Raw genomic sequence first — 22,367 nt, forward strand, 5'->3', positions numbered from 1 at the left:
AAAATGTAAGCTCCATTAATCAATTGTTAGCCACTAGGGAGACAGACACACGAGAAGTTGTTACAGCTAAGGTAATATAGAACAGTTGCCTCTTTATTCATCCTCCAGCTCAGGAGTAACTTCATCATTCATTTGGAATTGTGTTTCTTTCCACCCTTCTCTTTCTAGCTCGAGCTAGTTGTCCACTTGGTGCTGGACAGGTAGTGTACAGTGGTATCACTGAGAACAGCTGCCTGCTGCTGCTGCTGCTGCTGCTTCTGGACACCAGTTTGTTGAGCTGTGAGACTGAAACCAAACAGCAAATGTGCCCTTAAAAGCAATGAGCTGAGAGTAGCTGAGAGGGGGTCTATAGAGCTGATTCATCACTACTGATATACAAAATATTGACTACAGCTTTAAAGATCTTAAATACTTCAAACCAGAAATGATTGAACACAGGACGAGACACAGTAAGCAGTACTGGGGAATTTCTGGTATACATCTCGTTGCTGCATTATGAAGAAAAACTAAATAGCCATCTTGGGGTAGAATAAGAACACCATCTATTTACAAGCATACACACAAGCACACACATCACTATCATAATTTCTTTATATCTACATGTAACAGAAAAGCTTGCACAATCATTATACACAAAAAAAAACACTGAAAGCCGTCTCAGCCAGTTACAAAAACAACAGGATGTCTGTTTCTTGAGACAGGAAGTGGATGGCCAAGCCCTTAAGAGGTGTGATTTTGGGAAACCTTCACCTCTAAGAATAGTCCAAGGAGCGACACACACTTCCCACAGAGGAAAGACAATCAGGTTAGATTCATTTTTCCAGTATAGTCAAGTAACAACAATCTATGTGAGCATTTACCAAATCACTGATAAGCAGTGTACGTCCGTGGTGTCAGCTTGCTTTCTAACCGGACCTTGCCCTAATATCAGATAATTATAGCTGAATATAAACCAGTGTAATGTGCTGAAAGACCTCAATCATTAAATCATTAAACTGAAGTAGTTTTACAACTCAGACCGACTTTTTCAAACTTTTTAAAAGTATTATATATTATCCTCACCATCAGGCTTCACAAACAGAATAAAATAACCTCAGAGGATTACTGCCCACTGACATTTCCAGAAATGTGTGTCTGTGGGTGTGTAGGAGAGAGTGTTGTGCGTGCACGTGCACACACACACACACACACACACACACACACACACACACACACACACCTTACTTGCCCACCCACTCAGTGTGAAATGCCAACATGCCATGAGTGCATAAGTGTGTGTTATTAAACAGTGGGATTTTTTTGGCAACTATCTATGACACTGCTGTGTTCAACCAGACGACACAATGCTAGTCTGTGTGCATTTCCTTCTTTCTATATTTTTGTAACTTTTCATAAAAACAATAGACTTAAAGTAGAAGTATGTACTCTTACCCTACATCCTGACTACTCCTCCTTAACTGATCCTGAACATTCAGCCTGATTGTGCAGCTCTTTTAGGACAAGGGCTTGTTGTACTGACTCAAATAAAGCTCTTCAATAACGTGGACCACTCCATTATTTGTTTTTCTGTCGACTGCATTGCTCATTTAATTTTGCTGACTTGGATTTAGTTTGCGATTTGCAGAGCTGTACTGATTTATCTCATCTGACATTCGGACCATACAAAATAGAGAGAAAGAGGGACTCAGTGCAGAAAGACACACATCCACCCTGCACAAACAGATCAGATAATGCAAACTGACAGACACAATAACACACACACACACAGTATATGCTAGAAGCTGGATTACTAAAAGAGTCACTCTACCAGCACGCACACATATAGACAGTATGTGGAAAAGGTATGATCCTTGACGTGTACTTGAACAGACGATGTAAAAGCACAAACACGCACAAGACTTTATAAGACAAGATAAACCTGTATATAAATATAAAGCTACATGAATCTGTGCGTAGTGAGGGCATCGGTCTCACCTCCTTTCCCCTCTGCTAGTCAACAGGCCCTCTCAGTGCTACATTACGTAACACATAGAGGAGGCACAGAGATATGGCATAACACGCACACGCACAAACTTGAATAAATCAAACTCCACGTGCTGAATCTTCCTCCAAACTGTGGATGATGACAGGCTGGTAATAGCCTGTTTGACTCCACTGTGCAGTCCCTATACTGACACAGGTGAATGTCACCTCTAAACCTGACAGCAGGGGTGTCCCTCATTTGTGACACTGGCTTCAGTGGTTTTCCACACCAGACAGAACACATCACAGTGCCCAGAAAAATTAAAATATGAAAATAACAGTGCATTGGATTGATCCAGTGGGTAGATTCTTTGGAATGATCCAGTGGGTAGATTCTTTGGATTGATCCAGTGGGACGACTCTTTGGATTGTGGAATGATTCTATGGATTGATCCAGTGGGATTATTCTTTGGATTGATCCAGTGGGATGATTCTTTGGATTGATCCAGTGGGATGATTCTTTGGATTGATCCAGTGGGATGATTCTCTGGACTGATCCAGTGGAATGGTTCTCTGGACTGATCCAGTGGAATGATTCTTTGGACTGATCCAGTGGGATGATTCTTTGGACTGATCCAGTGGGATGATTCTGTCACAATGACATCTTCACAAAACTGCGACACTGGGAGGACTCAGTGATGGTAAAGATTGGTGGCCAAATCAAGCTCCTTTGATTGAATCGTTGAATAGTTGACTATTTAGGGTTACCCCTAGTTGACAGCAATGACAACAACTTTATCCCCCTGTGATAAACCCACCAACATAGTAAGTAAACAGAGTCAATAATGGTGTCCTTCTCTTGCGCTGATCAAAGCAAGTTAAAGCAAAGTTAAAGCAAGATGGGGGAAGAAGCATCCCGGAGGAACTACACCTGTCCACAGTCATCAGATCAAACAGGAGATGAGGACCCTTCAGAAGGATGACAGCCATGGCTGTTTTTAGAGCTGCATCAGGAAAATGAGTAGAATCAAGACTGGATTCTCTTTTTTTAAGTAAGGTTGGAACCACTGACATTGTAACTAGTACCAGTACCAGGAAATCGGTAGCAATACCCAACCGGTACCTGCTTTTGGTACTTTACTCTCTAAAACATAATTTCAGTTGTAAAAAATAAGTCCAAAGTTCTCAATTTCATTTTACATACCACACAAAATAAAATCCCTGCAGCAATTTCGTTCTGACATTGGAAAGTTGTCTGTGACAGTAAAATCAGGATCAGGAAAAGCATGAAATATTATTTAATGTCAGAGGCCAGAAAGATTGCATATTAAGAACAAAACCCCGGCTATTTAACACCATGGACCGTGGACCGGCAGTCACTGCATAAACAAATGCTGGGAGATGTGTATTTTCAGAACGGCTTTTTGGTTTCAGAATACAGACAGTTTGTGTACTATTGGGATTTGGATGAATGAAAGAACTTCAATATCAATTCCATAAACATCATCACCTACTTCTTTGATAATGCTTTTGTAAGAACCTCCCAACTGAGGTGCAATTGGATGCTTTTCCTTAAAGACCTGGTATTTCTAAAAGAATGTCATTAATCTGGCTTTAACTAATTTCTTTTCTATCAACAAAAACAATAGTTTGGCAAAATATTGCCACTTGGCCAGAAATTTATATAAATTAATAGTACTGCATAATGACAAGAAAGAAATCAGGTATGGGCAGTTTTAGTCTATTTCTCCTCTTACCCAGGACAAGCGATGGCGCTGTATGACCCTACGGGAGCCCCGTCTTCTTGGTGATGTGATGGGGGTTGGCCGGGGTGAGACGCAAGGTGAAACACCCCTTAAAACAGCCAACCAGATACAGCGAGGTTCAGCGTCCCTGCAGTCCACCCCGACAGAGCACTGAAATCGCCACTCGTGGCCCGACGGAGCTGGTGCAACACCTGAGACTCCAAGCATAGCACCTCCACATTCGTATGCACATGTACTGTCAGTGTGGCGACCACACACCAACACACACCACGGGCCACAAGGTTTCAGACCCCAACGACTGAGATCCCGGTCACCTTCGCACGATCTCTGCTCGATGCAACATGGCCAGAAGGTAAATCACTGGAAAACATATCTACACAATAAGTCTATGACTCAAGTGTCACAATCAGCACTGTGAATGTGTGGCCAAGTCTTTAATGTGTGAATTTGTAATCCTTGGATCCTCCTTAGATTGAGCTTGAGCTTCATCATTCATATATATCTTCCTTTTGGCAACTAATCAGATTGTGTTTCATGGGTCTCAAAGCCATTATGATCCCGTCCAAAGCCAGGGAAAACCATGCAATTTTTGACCACACACAGACTTCATTTGTCATATTTTGTCCAGTTTTTTACCATGCTGTCTTAGGCTAGTCCTCATTTTTTACCAGTCAGGGTATGACTTGGTCTTTGTCTTTGAAAGTGAAGGCAAATTTCAATAATCAAAGCAGCTATTCCTCAAATCTCAGGCTCTTCTTGCCTTCTTTCGTCTTTCATTTAGTCCAGATCACAGTTACAGATGAGGAATCCTTAGGCTTTAATAGCATCCTTGAATTTTGAATGTGAAACAGCATCAGTACCAGGGTTGCTATAGACGCAGTATTAGTTGACAGCCCTCTCAAATCTTAACTAGTCCTCTAAAGATTTCCGAGTAGAACTGTCCCCATGTCAGAAAAAGCACACTGATCTCACTGAAGTAGTGGTTAGTTGCTGCGGTGCAATTTGGCTTCAATTGAGTGCTTGTCTCTGGATTTCAGAAGCAAATCCATCCCGGACCAGTTGAATTCCATTTCTGGACCAGTTGAGCTGAGAAGGCAGTTTGTTGTCAGAGCAGATTTTAGTATTGGATACAATCCCATGCTGCTGCTAGGAGCTCCAGTGTGTCCCCCTCCATGCTGGCACTATAGTGCAGCACTGGCTGTGGCTGACTATCTTTATTGCTGTCTAAGTATAGTCCTCCCTCCTCTCAACGCTGCCATGCATCTCTCTCTCTCTCTCTCTCTCTCTCTCTCTCATTCCCCCTTGGGTCTATTTGCTGACATCCCTGCACTCTGTCTCTCTTTCTCTCTCTCAGTCGCATTCCTCTCATCCCTTTGCCTCACAGTCCAGCCCACTGATCGAGCAGAAAGCAATGTTACTCTCTCTCTCCCTCTCTCTCTCTCTCTCTAGTTCCTGAAATGTGAGGATTTGCTGCTTTTCTCTGTCCTTTTGCTGGACACAACAAACAATTAAAGAGGTCATCTTGGCCTCTCAAAACTGGCCTCTCAGAACATTTTCTATCAACAGTGTGCATTCATGCATAGTGCCTATAGTAAATAATGCAGCCAGAAGCGGAGTTTTACGTTGGTGCAGTACTGTGGAACAGCCTTACATCAAACACGAGGTTCACAAAAACAAGGGTATGGTTATTTATGAGGTGAGGGTTATTAATTACACTTTACTTGAGCTGCTCACTATACAGCAAATGACTTAGTATCTGCAGAGAACAGTGAATAAGTAAACGAATGATTTCTGACTTCTGAGATTTTAATGATCATTCATTAATGAATTAATTGCCATTATACTGGTCATTATATTGCTTCTACTTCAACACAGAACAGCTCTGATGTCTGTATGTCTGACCATAATGCTTATTTTCTATATCTTTTATGTCACACTTTGTCGGGCTATTTCACCAACAGAAAAAACAGGGAACTGTTTGTACTTCGTGAATTAATGCTGCGGATCACCAATGACCCACTTGAATTGTTTAAATAAAACCTTAAGACATGCGTTTTGATTTTTATTAATCATGAATGATCGATCGATGATCAATTTTTAACATGTTTAACTATTGGTAAAGGAAAATGCGCAAAATTAGCAACCCTATTTCTTACACAACTTTTATGCTAAGATAGGCTAACTACGTCCTGAATGAGCTCCCGTATGTGACATACAGACATGGGACTGATATTGATCTTCTCATCTTGTTCTATGGAAGGAACCCACTAGGCATATTTGCTAGAATGTTGAACTGTCTCTTTAATCAATACAATAAATAATCACTAGCAGTCCCGTGTGTAGAGTAAGTATCAGATGAATGAGCCTGACTGCGTTTGTGTGTAAATCTGGTTCTGATGAAATTACAACTGCAATGACTAATTGATTCATCGCTCAGTCCATTAAAAGAACACTTATCAGCGACTGTTTTGTTAATCAATTTCTGTAATTTTTCAAGCCAAAATGCTAAATGTTTGAGGGTTCTGTGTTCTAAAATGTGAGGGTTTGATCATGTTCTTTGTCTTAAAACTGATTTTTTTTTTTTTTGAGGATTTTGGTTTTGTGATTGGAATGGATTTTTTCACTGTTTTCCAATGTTTCATAGAACACTCGATCCATGGATTAATAGATCAGTTGTGAAAATAAAAACAATCATTGGTTGCAGCCCTAAACAAAACTGTAAGTGTGAGTGTCTGAAAGAGGAAAAACGATTCCAACCACACTGTCAGCTAGTATAAATGTTTGTGCTTCTTGAATAACTCTAAATGTGAACACCAGACTCGGTGTGTGTGTGTGTCCATCCTCTTCTAGCCCTCCACAACAGCCTTAGCAGTGCTGTCAGCTTCTCAGTCCTCTTTTCATTGACACTTGGGAGCAGCTAAAATGGCAGACAGCGAGAGAAAGGGAAAACGAAAATAAAGAGAGAAAAGTGGGATGAAGAGACGCTAAACGAGGCTGACGTCCATGAAAACATCATCCAGCAGCCTCTGTATCTCTCATCTCCTGACCTCTTCTGGCCTCTTCAATACCTTATTTCCTCCCTTCTCCTAACGCCTTTGTTCTTTCCCTTTACATTCTTAACATTTCCTTCCCTAAATAACACCTGTAAAACAAAACCTATGCAGGTTATGCTGATGGGAACCGAACAAAATAGTGTGAACATAAGTCAGGAATTGCCGTGCTGCCTCTCCATTTGACCAGTGTTGCTTTGATAAAAGAGAAGTGACCTATCTGTCCACAGTGTTTTCCTGACTGTGAGGGCTCATAATCATGGAGGAGTTGAGCCAGAACAAATATAACATAATGTGATGTGTGAGTCAGAGGAGAATATGCATCTGCTCTGCCCCGATTCTTTATGCCTCAGCTCTGTTAGGACTCTGCCAGAGCTAAATGCGAACACTGACCAACCACATGACGTCCACGAGGAGATATGCGTCTCTGGCTGCCTGACTCTCTGTTCCATTCAGTTAATGGTAAATAAATACAAAGCAGTTACTACCAAGGCAAATATGATCAATGAGTCAACTGTTCTAGGCACAATGTACAGTACATTTTAGTTTTACACTGTAAAATGTCCTGCTTAGTATGAAATTAAATCATAATTCATAGTCCTGACATCAATTCCAGACAAGGTTTTGGTTCTTCGAGCACTAGTACTTGAGTGCTCATCAGGTAAGACTGCATCTCCAAATCACAAGAGGAAGCACGTTAACACTCAGACAGCTTCACACACTGAATTCCATACGATGACATCAGTAGACTACATTTCCCAATGAAAATGGAATGCATATTCCTCCCATGCCATGGCCTCAAAGTATAAAGGAAATAAATGCACAACATTTTGTCCTTATATCTAAATGAAACTCATCCACTTCAGTGAAGTAAGTTGTAAACTTCTAAGTCTTCTGCAGTGTGGGTCAAGTGAGTGCTTGAGCTTAAGGGGAATAAAGAGCAAGGGAGACAGCAAGAGAATGAGTAGGAAGGAGAACAAAGCAGAGAGCAAGGTAAATAAAGAGCTGTCAGCCAGAATCTCAATCTGAGGAGAAGACACAGACAGAGAGAGGGAGAGAGGGAGGAACGACTCAACCAGATCGAGAGTAAGATGAGAGAGAGGAACGCGAGCGATGATCCCTGTGGGACAGACAGTGAAAACAAAATCATATCACTTAAGTTAAATGTGAAAAAGTGCAAACCATTGAAGAGTAAAGTCAGTCAGCTGAGGTACACAACTGAGGGGGTGTGCTCATGGACGGAACTGGGAGACGCATGCAACTTTTAGGAGTTGAAGTTTCACAGTTAATATTAAAACTAGTTCCAGATGGTTAGTGCCTTGCCTGGTAGCTTAGGGGTGTGAGTGTGTTGACTAGGTGCCATGCCAGGGAACCAGACCAACCTGCACCTGCAATGTGTGTTTGCTCTAGATGCATCTACCAGAGGTCAGGGAATAAGGAGGAGCTGTGCAGAAGGAGCTGCGGAGGAAGATCAGGGAGGGGAAAGACACCTACTGAAAGAAGATGGGGGATCGAGGGAGACTTCAACTTGAGCCTGAAGCTGGGAAGGGTGCCACAGCTGTGGAAAACATCCTGCCTCCCCAAGACTCCACACCCCCGGGACTTTGGCAGCTACAGGCTGGTAGTATTATGATCCCACCCAATGAAGACCCTGGAGCGCCTGGTTTGGTCTAGACCTGCTCTTTATGTAAAGCGTCTTGAGATAACGCTGTTGGGAATTGGCGCTATATAAATAAAGATTGATTGACTGATACTTGCTGGTGAGCCCTGTGATGGACCCACTTCAGTTTGCCCACCAACCTGGCATCAGGGTGGACGACACAGTCATCCTCCTCCTTCACCGAGCTCTCTCTCACCTGGAGAAGGCTGGAAGCACTGTGAGGATCTTGTTCCTTGATTTCTCCAGTGTTTTCAACACAATACAGCCAGCGCCTCTGAGGGACACCTCACATCCTGGATTCTGGACTACCTCACCAACCATCCACAGAATGTGAGGACACGGGACTGTGTGTCCGACATGGTTGTCTGCAGTACGGGACCACCTGCAAAAGTTCTCTGATGATTCTGCCATCGTTAGTCTCATCACCGATGGAGCTGACAGGGAGCACAGAGAGCTAACGCAGGACTTTGTGGGCTGGTGGGTAAAGCTGTGTCAATCAGTGCTTGGCCACTACGCAGTGGAAGAAGTTCCCCCACCCCACTGTTGTGTCTGCAATGCAAGAACTATCATAGTCATCAAAGAGTGTACAGTAACTGGTCGAAGACATGAGCTGATACAGCACCAGAAATCGCCATTTTTAAAAACAGCAGCTCATAATCAAAAACAAGGAAGAAACCATGTAGAAATGGGCCGGCAGTGAAGCAGTGTGGAGCAGTAGACTGTTGTTATATGTCACTCAGAAGTGACGTTGCTATACAAGCCACCAGCTGGCTTATATCACTTCAGCGTTCCTACCAGCAGGGCCAACGCAGAGGAGATCCCCGGTGTGCAGTTCACAGGGAGTCCCCAGAACTGTTTGGTTCGAAACGCCTATAGCTATCTGAACAAATGCTAACAGAAAAAGCAGATTAATGCAGCTGTAAGTATGCCACCGTAGGCTAGCTGCTTGGTCAGGGGCTTTTGGTCAAATGGCAATAAACTCTATTCTATTCTTTTTGCCCCTTTTTGTAATTACTTCAGGAATGAACACTGTCACACTTAACGATGTCCTCCAACATTCATTTCAAGAAAGCTCACATGAATGAAAGAGAGAGAGAGAGAGAGAGAGAGAGAGAGAGAGAGAGAGACAAAGAGATGCAGTATGAATAGAGGGACAAAGGGAGGCTGGAGCTGATATGACAGTACTAAACTCATTAACACAGCAAAAGAGGACAGTGAATAGAGACACTGGAGCCCCTCGACAATACCACAAGTGTGACAGATCAGTGACCTGAGTGGACACATACACACACACAAAAACCATGGAGTTGCTTCACTGTCAAATGTATTGCATTATGTGTATTAATGTATTATTCATCAGTTTCTTCTCCTGAGAAAGATCGGGAAACCAAACAGTGTTTACCCAGTGGTAAATGCTCTGTATTTCTAGTCCTCCTAGAACTCCTTTCTAGTCATTTCGACTACTACTTTTACATGACATCCTCATTCACCCATTCACATCTAAGCTGGAGGAGACTATTCTTTCACACACAGTCACACACCGAAGGTGCTTCAGGAGCAGGTTGGAGTTCAGTGTCTTGCCCAAGGACACTTCGACATGCTGACTCATAGCCAGGGATCGAACCATCGACCTTCTGATTGAGGGACGACTCACTCTGCCTCTTAGCCTCTATGATCAGGGGAATATTTCCACTCAGGGAAACACGTCTTTTTCTACCATTTCTCACTAAAACTAGTGAGAACTCCTCCATTCATACAACTTTCAAATTCTTACATTATTGTCTGAATATTTTCAGGCTGGATACTAAGAACAAAAAGTGATGGATAAAGACTCAAGTTAATATCTAAAGTCAATGTAATGAACAATTTGACAGCAGATGTTTGGTATACAATAAAGTCCCCTGTCAAGACCCCTCTGACACAAGTTAGACGAATCATTATATTTGAACATGAAAAGACTTCAAATTCCTCCATGTTCAGTCTGAGTGACATTTATCTTTTCTCCAATATCCAAACTGTTGCAGGAAATTATGTCTCAAGACTCACACAGCAGTCAGTGATTGAATGATTCCTCTGCACTGCCACAAGTGGGCAGCACGGCATTACAAAGAGCCATTCCCTGGCAGTAATGAACTGCATTCAAAAACAGCTCCTAATACAGCACATTTCAAGTAATGGTGTTTTACACTGTCTTTAACTCTTACTGCTTTTTGGCTCTTCATTTCCACCCAGCATACAAAACAAACTGTACTGCATCCAAGTTTATTTTAACATGTTAGTAGAAGTCTCTAGCAGCTTTACATTGTACTTGAATTTTTGGACAGTTAGCTCCTTTCATTCAGTCATATCATCATCTTCCACTGCCAGATCACCAAGCAACAGAAAAAGGTTTCTGAAGTAAAGTCCTTGCTATGTTCTTGCTCCCACTGACACAATGATCCATTCAGCAGCTGCAGCCATATGTGTATACGTGTCTAATACTGTAAAGTGAAAGGGACCTGGAAGTGAAAAATGTACACAGTGCACTGACAAACATACGCAAACGTTCGCAGGATGGGCTCAGATCAGAGGCATGAATGAGTATAAAAGGAGGACACATGCACTCCTAATATGTCTCTGATGAAGGCGCAGAAAGTCACTAAGTGACCTATTTTTAGTCAACTGTGAAATTCGCTCTCAGTTAAAAATAACTACAAATTCTTTTTTATGCGTTTCTTTGACTCATTTCCATTTGAGATACAGCTGCTGTTAAGGGTGCTGCTCAGAATTGTACCGATCACTGGAAGCTGTATCGGCTGATACCGATCACTGACCACAAAGTCTTCTATTTATCGTGTAGCATGCATACCAACTCTGTACATTAAAAGTATTAAAATGAAGAGATGGCAAAGTTACATGAACTGACAACAGTTTAGCCTATTTACTGGCAGCAACATTCACTCTCCTAGACACACAACTTAAAGCACAACAGCCTAGAACTGAAGAAGTACCACTTTCCTGTGGGATGAAAAAAATAGAATTGTATAAAATAAAAATCAGAAAAGTTAAACGTGCACAACAGGCCAAGTAAGAATAATAAATGATATATACTGAGACTGCAAAAAATCAATTCCAATAGACAGAACCAACACAGGGCCTTTATCAATTTATTCAAACTTTAGAGGCCATAAAAAGGCTACAGCCACAATATTGTTTCCAATCAGTCAGCCTTTATTTTTTCTCAATAGCACATTGCGTGTTTATGACTCACAGCAACCATTCATCTTACTTTTCCTTTTCAATCATTTGATGATGAGCTTTAGGAGGAACTTGGATTTAAACCCACAGGAGCCAATCAGGGGACAGACAGCAGCCAGTGTCTGATCCACCCAGCTGATCTTTGTTTGTAGCCTCTGTCGGTTACGCAACAAGGCTGGTGACTGCCGTGTGTGCACAGCGTCCAAAGTCCAGTCCAGTAACAACAGATTTCACAGACAAAAGCTCAGACGGACCTCTATCTCTCTGTTTGGCTGCTTGTTAGTTTTTGACTTTTATCCAGTAAAATCCTCCGCTTTTATCAGACTGGACTTATGAAGCTGTGTACACACGACTGATGCTAGCGCTGTAGCGTTAGCCTCCGTGGCTTAAACATCAGCTCACCAAGCCTCCACCCAACTCAACAGACATCTGTCTCCTTGTCGCCAGCCTCTGCACTGAGACGCACTGTTTGAGTCATCTGATCAGCCTTAGATAGAGACCACCAATCAGACTACTTAGAATGAATATCAACGATATTCAGTCGGTGGCTGAATGATCGACCCTGTGTTCTGCAAGGAAAAAGTGGAGTCTTGTGGCTTTGATGAAACATAGAAACACACTGCCACAAAAGATTATGTTGCAGCCACTGCTATTGTCACCAACATGTAAGAACAGGGAACAGGGTGTTTAAAAAAAAACAGAATTACCCTTTAAACTAAAATGAAAACACAAAAAGCAACTGACATGACTTCTGATGTTGTAAAATGTCACAGAACTCTTCAGCACGTGTGCGAACCAAAATATACACTAAAGAGACACGCACACAATTTCCCACTGAATTGTGGGAGAGATCCTGACAGAAGCCAGTCAATGATGCTGAGAGATCATCTGCGGACACAAAAAAAACACACCCCAACTATGACTGTTGACCCAACATGAACAGCAGTCAGTGACACTAGCCTGGGACGTTGTGTAACCACAGGCCCAGTCTTTACTGTTGTGCCCTGAGAGTAGACCTGGTCTGAGATCAGCTTGGTTGAGTTAGCACTCAGCAGACACCAGATCTTTCCTGTGGACTTGTACTGACCACAGAGCAGCTCAGGCAGATGTATAAGACCATTGTTCAGCACTAGACAGTGGCTCTGTGTGTGTGAGGAGGCAATGGGACCGAACAGTTTGGGCGTTTGTGTTTCAAGAATGCAGCACGATAAGAAAGGAAGGAAACAACAGCAGAGAATAGACAGACACACTGATACAAGCTCTCAGTAACATTACTGCTCTGTTATCATAAACTAGCTGGGCATACTGTAAGGTTACAGCCAGTAGATCATTTCACACTGAATGATATTGAGGAAAGATTGTCCCACACTGTGCAGAGTTAGCCCCCATCTGGCAATTCTGTGTTAATAAAGGCGATGAACGTTTTGGCTTTCCAATAAGTCGGGGTATCGCGAGACAGAAGTAGACAGTAGAAACTGATTTCTTTGAAGCATGCCTCCACCTTACAGAGCCAATCCAACATTGACCCAAACAATGAATTTCCCCTGTTCCAGTGTCACTTGATGCGCTGACAGTCTTGCATCAAAAGAAACTATTGAGTTTCTGGATTTGATTTTCTTAAACATGTATTATTATTGAATTCTGGTGGAATTAAACAATCTCAGTTTTAAATTCAATTCATGTTGATATAGGAGTTTTAAGGAACATGCAACATTTCTTAATAGGCACAGAATGTGGCCCAGGGGGCACTGGGAGCTGAGCTTTGGGGAACACTACATCAGTGTAACAGAAAGGACACAGTGGAAACAGACAGCATCAGCAGTCTGTGAACACCATGCCAAACAGCACTGGCTGGGAAGAGGTCAAAGGTACATGGTACACAGCAGTGTGCAGTATGCAGGCATAAATGTGAGATAATGAGCCTGCTATGGGTAAATTCCTATTGACAGAACGATGAGCTCTGAAGCCTCTTCGTTCCCCCTGTTTTCAATCTGGTTAGCTGGATTTGATGTTCTGCCTTGCACTGACCTGGCAATTTTGACAAGCACTCAGTCTATTTTAGGATCTGTTTTGCACAAAAACATGTGGAGGTGATGAAATCAGTGGTTAGCAGACAGAGCTCCTGTCTTTGATGTTGCCCAACTTAGAAGCAAATGCCCTCCGCAGAAGCGCAGCTTTTCTCTGTGTAACTTTATCTCAGTGTAATAAGTGTTTCATGCTTCTCCCACTCATACTGCTTTTTCACTTGTAGTTTTTTTTTAAGTTGTCATCAAAAAACTCATAATGATTATGTGTTCACGTGTAGTTTCTATCATGGCTTCACTATGTTTTTTGATGTTGGTATTGCTGAGTCTTAGCAATGACTGTGCCATCCACTTGGCAAGAGGCCAGGTGGCCTTCTGGTGCCGATTTGACACCTTTGGCCCTGTTCCACCACAATGAAGCCAAGCAAAGCAGTAAACAGCAGATGAGCCACTGCAGGTGAAGAACACTGTGAATGACAGCTATAAAAATGTCTGTGCTGTGTACTCTATCCATACCTCTTCCACTCTTCACATCCTTCACAAGGCTGGGAATAACCAACTGCTTGTTGTCAAGGACCAAACCTGGATGAACACATCTGGATCAGGCATCCAGTGCTTACTGCGGGGGCACTACAGCACAGGGAAAACTCACCTGCAGACGTCAAGCTCATGGGAGACAAGCAACTGCCCACCTCTTTGTATCTGTGTACGTTAATGCGCCATGAGATGGTGAGCGAGGTCTCTGGGCTGCTCTGTGGTACCTGATCCCAACAGCAGCTGGCTGGCCAGATGGGGCCAGATCCCCCCCAGAGAGATCCAGTTGGAGCTTTATGGATTGGCAAGGTAAAAGGGGGGGCATGTGTACAGCCATGCAAGCGCACACACAAAGACACACACAGTTAAGAGCGGCAATTCCCTGAGCCCTGATCCCTCCTGAGCTCTGCTAGCCCTCCTTTTACTTCTGCTTTTATCTGTTTCACCAATCACTTTGGATCCACATCCCCCTGACTACACAGAGGTCTCTCTGTCGCTTTCATTTCACATCTGACAGTGTTGTTACTCTCTCTCACACACACACACACACACACACTTATACACATCATTCCATTGCTGCAGTGCAATCACCAGCACTCTTTCATTGACACATTCCTGTGCAACCCACCTGTTAGCTCATACACACACACACACACACACACACACACACCTTTCCTCCATAGGTTTAGATGGGAAAAAAGCTGTACTGGCCTCATGTCCGACCTTTCAACCTTGACCCACACAGCAGCTACCCACACTATTCCTCTCTTTCTCTCTCATACACACACACACACACACACACACACTCGCACAGTACACACAGCTTAACAGAGCTCCATTGTCACACATTTGACAGCAAGCCTCAGCCTGTCCACCCCCCTACCTCACACACATATGCACCCCACCCACAGACCCCCTCTGACATACAGTACAGAGCCAAGCCTCCAAGTACGAAAAACACAAACACAACAATGGCTGTTCCCCATCTGCAGCGGGCAATTTGCTCCCTCCCCTTAGCGTGTACACACACACACACACACACACACAGTGTTCTTGTACAAGGGACCCTTCACCACTGTAATTGGGGAACTCACCTCATTAAATTGCTTTTTCAGATAAAGCTAAATTCTTCACAGCATTGAATTTCTCCCATTATCAGATCCGGAGGACCAGAACACAGAACCTTCTTCCCACACTGTCATAGTGTGGGAAGAACATGGACACTGCCAACTGCCTTACAACTGTATTCAGTGTATTATTGATATAATATTAGTATTTTTCAGTGTTTGTTGAGCAGGGGCAGCTGTGGCTCAGAGGTACAGTGGGTCGTCCCTCAATCAGAAGGTCGGTGGTTCAAACCTAGGCTCCTATGAATCAGCATGTTGAAGACACTGGACACTGAAACCCAACTTACTCCTGAAGCAGCTTCAGTGTGTCTTCTTCAACTTAGATTCCTCCTGTATGAAATTCACCATTCATTGTAGCTCTATTAGAGTAGAGTCAGTTTACATTTGGGGAAATAAGCCTGCATTTAGAATGGAGATGGACTCAGTCTACAGTTTGTTTTCTCTACTAGTCAGAATGAGCAGAAATGAGAATACTACTGAGCACCTTCACTAAGGTCCACCCCAAAAACACTGACAGAGCATCAGGAGGCTACACCTGAGGCTAGCTTAGGAATCACAAGCACCAAATGTATTCAACAACCTAATGAATGACCAAACTGACAAGTCAGAGCCTATTTGCGGCAGACAGAGAGAGAGACGGACAAGCTTCTTTAATGGTGCTGACAGGCTGTGAAGCATTACACATGTGCCCAGAGCTACACCACCTCCAGTCTACTACTACTAGAAGGTAAGGTGATAGGCTGCATTCTAGATTTTTCTTTTGATCAACTAATGAAATGAACAGACTAAAACTAACAAGTACTGTACAGAAATATATGTACATCTTGTTCCTCTGTGCCATGGAGCTCCATTGTTGTCCAGAACCTATTAGAACATCAAAATGTACTGTATTTAGGCTCAGTCCCACATACACCAGCCTGCGGCCAGAAAAACTCACACACCAAATGTGTATTTATCCGCCGCTGAAAATAGTGTGCACCATTTCTTCCGGTTGGTGTACCATTTGGTAAAAACTGCAGGGAGCCGCTGTTTCAGGAAATGATTGAGCCCGTTTTAAAAATGTTATTATATGTAAATATATGTTTTTAAAGATTTACATCTTCAGAAGGAACAAATCAGAGCTCAGCTCAGAGCTGAGAGCCAGTCAGGGTAGGGAAGTCAGACAGTATTGAGAGATGGACGAACATAATGTTGGTTTGCTCTTTCATGGGATTTACTGAATATTATAAAGTAATAAGCCCCCCAGTGTGCTGTGCTGTACCAATACTTTATGGATTATCGAAACAGGACTTTACAGAACAAACAGGCCTGTTCTGAGATCCTCTACCTGCCGTGAAAGAGAAAAAACGTTGTTTTACTCAAGTGGGCATGTGAAGTGAAACCGGCACAAACTAATTAGGCCTTACTGCCGGAGCAAAAGGCAACATTTGGCAGCCAGATACAGGACATATAAGGCAAGAGGAGCCTGCTCGGCTGAACACACAGAATCTGAATCTGACGGGGATGGGGGTGGGGTGGTGTTCAATAAACCACATTTGGAGATATTAGCAAAGCAGGATGGCTATCAAGTATTAAGCATGTGATTTCATGAACAATACAGCCATTGGTTGTGGTAAGAGTGATGAAGAATTCGTTCATACTGATTACATGCTTCATTTTTACATCAGCCTTTGTGATAAAGCAGCCATTCTTACAGCATTTACGATTTAAATATACAACCCATGACTAAGAAGTTGAATTTCTCACTCTACAACCACATTAAATGTGAGGAGGACACATCTGTTCACTGGAAGCTGAGCGCAGCAGCGAGTGGAGCGATGTCAGCTGTAAAACCTCATCTGACTTTTCTCTACTCTGCTTTTCACCACGCTCAATTTCAGGAGCCAGAGGCTTGTAAAAAAGGCTGTCACTGAAAAGACAGGGAGATTTCTCTGAGAAATATGTGGCTCATTGGCCTTATATCAGGAGAGGTTTTTCAACATCATGGCAGAATGGGAGCCACGGTATAAAAGTTGAACAATCTCAAACAAATAAGAATATGTAAAGTAGACTGAAGTGTGCCACACTGCCTGACCAACAATGGATGGACACGGTGTGTTTAAGGGTCATGTTTAAACTTGAAAAGTGACAGCCCTAATGCTCTATTGTTTGTCTGTCCCTATACTCCCTCTAAAACTTAAACATGTTCAAATGCTTCCATTTGTGAGCTTTAAAGATGTCTACAGGAGTATCTTTGAACAGGCTGTCTTCATGCTCAACAGAGCCAACCACACTCTGACTACAGCTCAGTATAATGTGCCCCATTTAGTCAAAGGTAAAATTCTCTGACTTTTCCATAACTTAGAAACTTAGAAATGTACCATGACATGCAAAAAAAATCATGTTAAACACAGTTAAGATTTGGGATCTCAGACTGTGGTCTTAAAGGTGTGGTGTAATATATGAGGATCTTGTCATCTACTTCTCAGAACAGAAGCATGTAATCCTAGCGTTCAGCACGTTTACCATTCCTTTAAACATACAGATAGACATGGATAAACTGACATCCTCCTATATGCCTAAAAAACATTATAGGGGAAAAAGGGACACATACAGTATTTAATCCCATATGAAAATGTCACCATGTCCTTCAACCACTGATGGCGGTGTGATGCAGTATGACCCATGACCCTAATGCTAACTGGGCCATGACACAATCCCACAGTAATAAGCTGGGAATGACATAAACACTACACAGCGAGTGGAGAAAATAGCTCATACGCTCTGAGAAAAGAACAATGCGCTGTGTGATGGGAGCGATCAAAGTAATGAGAGGTGACAAGAGAAAAAAAACGTCAGAGTCAAGATTAGTAACAACCCTCATTAATATGCATTGTTACGTTCATCTTCCATGCTGGCTGGGTTTGTGAAGACTGGGGAGACATTTCTCATAGACGGTGTCATTTTGGAATTTTTTTTTCTCCACTGAGGGAAGGCCAACGACTACAATGTGCCTTCTGTCACTGACTGTGTATATGGGGGCTGGCATATGGAAATCCATGCATTCCAGCCCAATTTCTTATTGTCTCCCTGCCCACCCACACGTACCACATCTCTGCAATGGGGGGCGTAAAACTCTCACAGCAAAAATGTGGACAGCATTCTCTAAGATCATGGGGTAAAATTATTTGTAAAATGCAGCATATGATCCCCTAGTGGAAGACATGAGTCTGAATTTGGTTAACTAACTGCTTTAGAGTTCCTCGATAGATTTCAAACTGGGGAAACTGACAAGTTGCATCAGACAAAGTGCAAGAGAACATCATCTCCAAAAACACAGTCCCAGAGGAGGATGTGTTTGTGGACGCATGTGCACGCATTGTGAAAACTCCCATTAACTGACACCTCGTCTGTGACTATCATGCAAATATAGGCAATAAGGGTTGTGTGAATCATTCAGTAGAAAAAAAGTTCTTGGCTTGTTCATGCCAGAAGTTACAACACCAATCAGCAGTGGTGAAACTAAGTACATTTTCTCAGATGCTGTACAATTTTTGTGCATTTACAGTTTATACCTCTCTTCTTAAAGATCATTTTTAGCATTCCCCTGCTACAGTAGACACCACAGACAACACTAACAGCACAGACAGAGGCTGATACTCCAGCAAAGGGCCCGCGTCTGACTCGGACTTGGACCCAGAACTGTGGAACGCGGTCCACCAGGTGAGCCACAGGGGCAACCTCTCCTCCAGTAACATACTGTACTGTCTAATCCACCGCTCTTATTTGATGGCTTTGATTACAAGTTACTTTGCAGGTTCAGATTGTTCATACCAACGACAAATGGACAAATGAGCAATGATGTTCATTATTAGAAGTTACACTAACAAGCTGTATAATAAAGTCATTCCAATGGGTTCCACCTTTTCCAGCTGCACAGTGATGAACACATTCATGCATCAATCATTAAAGCCCAACGACATGATATGTATGTGGCTGTGAAAAGGGTCATTCCGCATAATAAGTAGCTGCACTTTTACTACATTTTGATGGCAATACTGTCATACTGATACTTAAGGATGATTTGGAATGCAGGAGTTTTACTTGTAAGGGTTTTTTTTTTTTTTTTACATTGTGGTATTAATACTCAAGTCAAAGAATAGTCCCCCCCACCCCACTTATCAGAGGGGCTTATTATCATTCAGGCTAAAAGTGCGTAACGTCACACTTTAGCTAAAGAGAACATTAGCAGCTCGGAGATGAGCTCGTGTCTGTGGACAAAAATGTAATTAACATCAGAATCAAACACAACCTGGTGAAATAAAACGGACCTCAACATTTGGAGTTATGACTGAGAGGAGAACACACTCACTAAACATATTCAGTGTGGACTTACTTCAGTGTCTGAGTGAGGTGGAATTCCAACAAGGCAGAAAGTAACTCCATTCATTGGGTTCTGGTGTGGAGTGTGAACGGAGAACAGAAACGGGTTCAGACTACTCTGCTGTCAACATATTACCGCTCGGCTTTCCTCCGAGCCCCGCCGTCAGTAGCAGCCTCAGCACGGACTGAACGGTCCGCCTTCCCTCCCCTTCCCTTCCCTCTCCTCCCCTCTCCTCACCGTACAGTCCCGCTACGGGCAGAGTCACGCGGCCCATACGAAGAAAACAATACTACCGGAAGTCTGTCAAGTCGGACTTCAAAATAAAGTCAAAGTTAAAGTATTTCCGCCAATGTTATCGGGGGGTCAAATCCATTGTAGAAATGTTCTGGATATAATGACGGATACAAATTATTATCATTATTTTTGAGACTCTAGGTTATTATTTTGAAAAGGTTCCTCGTTATAATGGCCGTCAGGATCTTTTTTCTATCTTCTAGCTGGCAGAGACTGTTTCGAGTGGTCTGAGAGAAAACTAGACTTCAGCGCCACCCTTGGCCATGGCTGTTTAAAGAGAACTCGACACATCATTGGAGATAATTGAATAGAAAAAAATAGAAATAGTTTTACTTCCCGAACATAAAGGTACCCGGATTTCCGCATTGTTGGGCCCACAGAGCATGCGCACTAGCGTCTCGGGTCTGCCGATCCGCCGTGGTTAATGAAGGAGAATAAAATGACTTAATCGTGCTGCTTTTCTAGATTTCCGAAATATTATCAGACCGAATTAATCAAACGGTGAAACACAGGGTCACAGGGTATGACTCTAAAACAATGTATTTATTTACAGGCTTTTCTTTCACGAAAGTTTATTGAAAAGGTATTTTTGGCCCCAATGGCATCATGTGACGGACAACGTAGTTGTACTTACATGGTTTGGCCACTATGTAAAATTGGCTTCAGAGCCTGCCTGAGAGAAGGGCCAAGAGCTTGACTTAGTTTAGGGCTTAGGCGAGAGGAGAGGGGAAATCTGCAGGAAGAGAACTGTAATTCTGATCCACAAAAAGGACAGTTTTTCTGTAAAAATGGCGACATTGCCCTTTGAAATAAAGTGGCCTATGTTTTTCATTGAGATGTTTATGAAACACCTCAAAACCCATTGACTGCAGCCTCATTCTTGACCTTGACAACCGTTTTTGATGAATACAATCCTTAACTCAAGGTCCACTTACTAGATCTATTCATGGGCTTTCAGCTACATCTCATGGCCTCATGATAACACGTGGTTGAATCACAAATAAGCAAGGTTACTCTGCCATGAGAAAGCTCTAGTAGAAATCTGGCAATGAAACCTTTTTTTGGTCACCATCCTGATGTTTTATCCACAACTCGCTCACTAATGCTGTTTTCCAAAGTAAACATGATTGTGATTGATTTCCAATGTTACAGGCAGCTATTGGTTAACTATAGCAGCCTGCATGGTTGGTGAAGTCATATGTTGCGCACGTAGCATATATTTCTCCAGAACTTTCAACTTATTAGTTCTGGAAAAAAAAACTAGTGAGTGGATCTTGATTCGAGCTGAAAGTCATCTGTCTGTCAATAAGATCATTCTTAATACCACAAGTGTTGCTGATGTTCTGACCCTTTCAGTCAGGGTTTCCCACTGTGTCTGCACCACGGACTGGTCTTAGAATGACTGTTTTGCTGCAGAAAAAGATTAATTAGATTAAACTAAAACATATCTTTATTAAGTCAAACTATCATTTTGGTTATTTACTGATTTAAAAAATATTTTAATATCTTTTTAAACTCACTAACGCTCAGGAAGGGTCTACATCCAAATGACCTGCTCTAATAACAGGTGTGTCTAATGTTGTTAGAGGCATGATATGGACTAATGAGGGAAAAGAAAGCCCCGTTTGCTTTGACTGGGCTGGTCCCAATCTGTCCTGTAGACCTGGAGGGTGCTTATTTTGTTGTTTCTGATGTAAATTTGCATGTCGGACATGAAGTAACTTCTAGGAGACAGGCTTGTATGTCCAGGTCCAGCTGCTGAGACAGCTCACATGAGTAAAAATGCCGTCTACGGCTATTGTATGTCTTTTTTTTCATCAGCGTGCAGCTCAGGTGACTTTTTTGTTGGACTTCTCTCCGTCGGACATATAACCAGTTTGATTGCTTGTTCTATGTTTTCTCTCCATCTCTGATTGTATTCTCTGTTATTTCATTTAATGGGACAATTGTCATGCCTGAGGAGGTGGTGGTGTGTGTGTATGTGTGTGTGTGTGTGTGTGTGTGTGTGTGTGTGTGTGTGTGTGTGTGTGTGTGTGTGTGTGAGTGTGTGTGTGTGGGTGAGTGTGTGCACTCTTGGTCAGTGGAGCGAGAGACACAGCCCTAGTGCTGATGTTAGCCGACAGTGCCCTCAGGAAAGAGCATGCGCAAACATGTACATTTAGTCACACACACATAAACACTTAGTCATTATGCAATAGCAGAGCATAGAATCATAGGGGAGAAACAAAAGAGAGGGAGAGAAGCTGAGAGTGGAGATGGACTCTCATACACCCTCTACTGGCACACGTGTCACAGCTACCAACCCTGAGCATCCACTCGTTCTCTCTGACAGCCAGGGGACTCCTAATGA

At 42.7% G+C, this 22,367-nt stretch overlaps 1 protein-coding gene across 2 annotated transcripts in view; it reads right to left on the reverse strand.

Moving 5' to 3' along the window:
* Nucleotides 1-19,858, reverse strand: part of LOC139219627 (rho GTPase-activating protein 23-like) — a 38,956-nt gene extending 19,098 nt beyond the window's left edge. For both annotated transcript variants that reach the window (XM_070851553.1, XM_070851554.1), the window contains exon 1: nucleotides 19,736-19,858. In XM_070851553.1, the coding sequence (XP_070707654.1) occupies nucleotides 19,736-19,789 (54 nt within the window). In that variant the 5' untranslated portion in view covers nucleotides 19,790-19,858. The remainder of the gene's footprint in view (nucleotides 1-19,735) is intronic.
* Nucleotides 19,859-22,367: the final 2,509 nt, after the last annotated feature.

Source organism: Pempheris klunzingeri, chromosome 20 (assembly GCF_042242105.1).
Source record: "Pempheris klunzingeri isolate RE-2024b chromosome 20, fPemKlu1.hap1, whole genome shotgun sequence".
In the NCBI taxonomy this organism is placed as follows: Eukaryota; Metazoa; Chordata; class Actinopteri; order Acropomatiformes; family Pempheridae; genus Pempheris; species Pempheris klunzingeri.